Below are 5,145 nucleotides of genomic sequence, written 5' to 3'. Positions count from 1 at the left end.
GTCATGGAGAAACGAGTTAAAAACATTTTGAAGAGAATCGGTCGAGATCCGAGCAGCATCTCAAAACCAACAATCAAGAGCTTCTGTAAGAATGCAAGAAAACTTAAAGTGAGAATACTTAACTCTCAATGGTTTTACCTATATACTTGTTTACTTTTGCTTTTGAAGCAGTATCAGCAACATATGTTTTGTCTAGAATATAATCTTCAGTCTCTGGTTTGCAGGTATGCAGATATCGTATGGTAGAAGACGAGTTCAGCAATCCTTCTGTAACCGAAATTCAAAAGTGTTTAGCGGACGAAGATTACAGGTACAATAGTTTTAGTCCAAACCTTTTATGAAGTTGCATGTGGAAACCAGTCGTTAGCTCTTGTGCTGATATTGTTTGTTGTCGCAGTGGTGCAATGGGATTTTATGTTCTTCTTAGAGCTGTGGACAGATTTACTGCCAACTACAACAAGTTTCCTGGCCAGTTTGATGGGTAAGAAACTCGTTGTTGCAATAAGCTTCTGAACATATGGGTCCTTGTTTGGCTATTAATATTGCAAAATCTATTGTTGGTAGTGGAATGGATGAGGACATTTCTCGGTTAAAAACCACGGCATTGAGTCTTCTTGCCGACTTGGGGTGTAACGGCTCAGTGCTGCCCGATGACCTTATCAATGAGATGTGTCGCTTTGGTGCCTCGGAGCTTCATGTGGTTGCTGCCTTTGTTGGTGGAATCGCATCTCAAGAAGTCATCAAGGTTCATACTTCCTTCTTATTGCTCTGAACTTAAACCATTTCAATTGACTAGCTTTAAAAGATGATTGAACTTGTTGCTCTGTGTGTGTGTCTCTCTCTGTCTATGTGTTGCAGCTTGTCACAAAACAGTTTGTGCCGATGTTGGGGACTTACATCTTCAACGGCATTGATCACAAGTCTCAGTTGTTGACACTGTAGAAGATCTCTCCTTGGACATTGGTGGCTTGAAACAGAGAGAATAGCGTTATATTATGTTTTTTTTTCTTCACTGAGTTTTAAAAGAATCTTTTCGCGGGTGTACCTGTTCAAGGATATGATTTTAACCGGCACAAGATTATGCCCTGAGTGTTTAGCTTTTATATCAATGGTCACATGAATCGTATTGATGGTCCATGTTATAACCGCATCAACCAAGTATGTGATTGTTGAAAACTTGAGTTTATTACTTATCTTTTGCATCAGTGTGATCTTATCCATGAATTAGTATGTTTTATAAGCTCATGCTTGACACATGCAGTGATGGCAATTATCAGTAAAACATGATTCTCATCTTTTTCCCTGAAGCTCTAATGTGATGCTGTTCCATTGAGTTTAGTATTTCTTCCGTTGGAAACTTCATCAGACTGCTTGCTCTTAGCCTCTTACTCTCTTCAATTTGTATTTAGTGTTACAAAACTCTTTATCTTAAGGTGCTTTGCTATATGGTGATTTTGAAAGCAAATACTTGATTTGGTAAAGTTACCTCATGGCATCCACAAAATCTCTTTTAGTCTGAAAATTAAACATGTTTTTACCACATAATTATTAAACCAACAATAGTTCATAAGAAATTGCTAAATTAAATAAAATAGGATCAGGTAATAAAATGTCAACAAAATTGACTGCTGTCCAAAATTTGACACTGCTGTCCACTATCTGCCTACACACAAAGACAGACAAAACTAAAACAGCTTGTGTAGTCCTTTGGATATTGGACCATTTCATTAACATTATCAACACTTTGGTTTTTATTACTTTATTTTTTTTTCTTACAAGGAGGCAAAACAGAGAGAAGCTTTAACGGAGCGAAATAGATCAAATCCCGGCTACCTGCATTTTGATTCTTTTCTTCTTCTGGGGTCTCTGTAATTATCTCAATCCCTGAATCCTCTGTTCTACTGGAGAAGAAATAAACCAAAAAAAAAGGCTGAAACTTTACTCAAAAACAAAACAAATGGCGAACAGAGGAAGAAACAGATCGGAGAAAGTCAAGAGAATCTTCCACCAGTTCGACAAGAACCGCGACGGCGGGCTCGACCGGGAAGAGATGGCGTCCCTCGTCGTTGCCGTGAACCCCAGGGTCAAATTCAGCGACGAGCAGATCAACGCGATCCTCGACGAAGTCTTCAGAACCTACGCAGAGTTCATCGATCCAAACAAGGGTCTGACCCACGAAGGTCTCCTCCGTACTTACGACGACGGCGCAGGAGACGTCGACAGAGACTTCGAAGCCTTAGGGCTCGAGCTAAATGAGGAGGTTACAAAACTCTCCGAGGAGGAGGCTTCGTCGTCTTCTATTACAGAGGAGAGAGATGTGGAGAAGCAGAGGAAACAGAGGACGGAGGCTTGGGCGGTTTCTCCCAATCACGGGATCGTGTTCGACGACACGTGGAAGCTGGTGGACGATTTGGAGATTTTAGTGAAGAGATTGAAGTCGAAACAGGAGAAAGACGGGAGCTTTAACAACAACAATGCTGCTGATGCGTTTTCAGACGGAGGTTGGTCTAAAGAGTTAGGTCCGTCTTCCTCCGAAGTCTCGGACAAGAGAGTCTACTACGAAGAGTCGAGTCACGACTACTCGGTCTTTGTCAAGGAGCTGGGAGCGTTGAGAAGCAGAGCAGATGGAGCTAGATCGAGAGAGGAAGCCTTCGATGGACACATGGCGATCGGTAAAGTGTTGTACAAGCACCAGTTATTCAAAGAAGCGCTCGTTAGCTTCAAGAGAGCTTGCGAGCTCCAGCCTACTGACGTGAGACCTCATTTCAAATCAGGGAACTGTCTCTACGTTTTGGGGAGATGCAGAGAAGCTAAAGACGAGTTCTTGTTGGCCTTGGAAGCTGCTGAGTCCGGTGGAGTGAACCAATGGTCTTACCTGCTTCCTCAGATATACGTCAACCTCGGTATCTCCCTGGAAGGTGAAGGTATGGTTTTGAGCGCGTGTGAGTATTATAGAGAAGCTGCGATTCTGTGTCCAACGCATTATAGAGCGTTGAAGCTACTAGGTAGTGCGTTGCTCGGTGTGGGAGAGTGTAGAGCGGCGGTTAAGGCCTTGGAGGAAGCTATATTCTTGAAACCGGATTACGCTGATGCTCATTGTGATCTAGCTTCTTCCTTGCATTCTCTTGGGGAAGACGAGAGGGGTATTGAGGTTTTCCAGAGGGCTATAGACTTGAAACCTGGCCATGTCGATGCTTTGTATAATCTAGGTGGGCTTTACATGGATTTAGGTAGGTTTCAGAGAGCTTCTGAGATGTACGCTAGGGTTTTAGCTCTGTGGCCTAACCATTGGCTTGCGCAATTAAACAAAGCTGTTTCTTTGCTCGGTGCTGGTGAGACTGAAGAAGCTAAAAAGGCGCTTAAGGAAGCTTTGAAGCTGACTAACCGCGTTGAGTTGCATGATGCTGTATCTCATCTGAAACATTTGCAGAAGAAGGGTAAGAACAATGGAGGAGAAGGTGGTTTTATCGTCGTGGAAGCTTCTAAGTTCAAAACCGTGGGAGAGAAAACAACTCTGAGGCCTGATCTAGCCATAGCTCTTCGAATCAAAGCCTTTCAGAAGGTCACAAGGCTTGGCAAATGCGACGTGGAGGCTGTGAGAAAGGAGATGAGAGACAAGGATGTTCCTGTGTCCTATTCGGGAAGCGGAGGGCCGACCAAATCAGTACGGAAACCCAATGTAGAGGAGATCCTCAGGCGTCTCCTTACTTCCTTGAAGCCTGAGGCTTTTCAAGGAGCTATAAAGGCCATAAACGAGAGGATCCTCTCGGTTCTTGATGACTCAGGGTCTGGAAGAGTCGACATGGGCATGTTCTACGCAGTGATTGCGCCTCTGTGCGGTGGACATTCAGGCAAACGCAAGAGAGTTGCCTTCGAGGCGCTTATGTGGAGACCAGTGAACGAAGGAAGTTCTCAGATTACAAAAGCGGATGCTGACAAGTACATCAAGCTCTTGAGAGCTATCTACATTCCATCGCAGGGGATGAGTGAGATGTTAGAAGTTCACGGTGAAGAAGAAGGAGAAGCTGGTTCCTCCTCCGTGACAGTAACGTTTAGTCAGTTTCTAGACATGTTGGATGATCCTGATTGGGGGTTTGGCATCATGTCTACGGTTATTAAACTGGAGAGTAACGACAGAAACCGGCATGGGAACCAAGTGTGTTCGGTTTGTCGGTATCCGATTATTGGATCTCGGTTTAAGGAAGTGAAGGCTCGGTTTAGTTTGTGTAGCCAGTGTTATAGTGAAGGGAAGGTTCCTCCTTCGTTTAAACAGGAGGAATACAAGTTGAGAGAGTATGTGAGTGAAGCTGAAGCGATGAAAGCTAAGTGTGTTTGTTTCTCAGTGCAGTCTCATAAGAAACCTATTGCCACTTGAAAGAAACAATGAAACTAACTCATCAAGTTTTTTATTTGAATCTTTACTTCTAATCTGCAAGTTGTAACGTTTTTTATATTAACTTGTGTGCATAGTTTCAGTGAAATGTATTGTTGAGAGTGTAATGAACGATGTTCTTGCATATCAGATGAGAGGTGGTGAACCAATTAATTGGTTTGGTTTTATTATTTATTTTGTTATTTGGTTGTGGTAAATTCTTTTTAACCGGTGTCGATTTGGTATACTCCGTAAAATGAAAAGGACCAATCCTGAGACTATCTTAGTATAATTTTAATTAAACTAAGTTAAATTGATTAGTAGTTTTTTGTGAAGTATCATTAGGAATCCTAATCTAGGATATAAAGATTGTATATATTAATATTAAATTATGCATATGTGGAGGTGGGTATGTGATAGAGTGTGCGATAGTAACCGATAGATGTAGTTGCGATTGTTTAGTCTGAGAATGCCCAAAAGAACTACGAGCTCGTTTCCGTTGAGATCACCTAGATCTATCCGTAAACAAGAGAGTAAAAGCAAAGCTTCTGTTTTATAAATTCATAAGTTGTGTCTCTTACAAAGCCAAGAGATCACTATATATAGTTAACAAAAGACCTAAGTCCTTAGAGATAATGATCCCATGACCATATCTATAAGTCTTATTCCTAAACACGTAGAGTAAAGGTAAAACCAAAGTTAAAAAGAAAAGAAAACCAAAACCTAAAGAGAAAAGGATGATCCACGCTGCATCAGGTCACCCGGGGTAGGGA

At 42.0% G+C, this 5,145-nt stretch overlaps 2 protein-coding genes across 2 annotated transcripts; both read left to right on the top strand.

Annotated features, from left to right (window-relative positions):
* Nucleotides 1-6: 6 nt before the first annotated feature.
* On the top strand, nucleotides 7-1,205 carry LOC130506947 (NEDD8-activating enzyme E1 regulatory subunit AXR1-like). The gene is made up of 5 exons (XM_057001646.1): nucleotides 7-108; nucleotides 225-310; nucleotides 398-481; nucleotides 565-745; nucleotides 859-1,205. The coding sequence occupies exons 2-5, from the start codon at nucleotides 240-242 to the stop codon at nucleotides 940-942; spliced, it is 420 nt and encodes a 139-aa protein (XP_056857626.1). The 5' UTR covers nucleotides 7-108; nucleotides 225-239; the 3' UTR covers nucleotides 943-1,205.
* A 521-nt stretch (nucleotides 1,206-1,726) lies between these two features.
* Nucleotides 1,727-4,560, top strand: LOC108837418 (uncharacterized TPR repeat-containing protein At1g05150). The gene has a single exon (XM_018610466.2). It carries the CDS (start codon nucleotides 1,958-1,960, stop codon nucleotides 4,373-4,375), a length of 2,418 nt encoding a protein of 805 aa, XP_018465968.2. The 5' UTR covers nucleotides 1,727-1,957; the 3' UTR covers nucleotides 4,376-4,560.
* Nucleotides 4,561-5,145: the final 585 nt, after the last annotated feature.

The sequence above is a fragment of the Raphanus sativus genome, unplaced genomic scaffold, assembly GCF_000801105.2.
Source record: "Raphanus sativus cultivar WK10039 unplaced genomic scaffold, ASM80110v3 Scaffold3813, whole genome shotgun sequence".
Taxonomy (NCBI): Eukaryota; Viridiplantae; Streptophyta; class Magnoliopsida; order Brassicales; family Brassicaceae; genus Raphanus; species Raphanus sativus.
The sequence above is the reverse complement of the archived record's forward strand: the minus strand, read 5'-3'. Positions and strand labels throughout refer to the sequence as shown.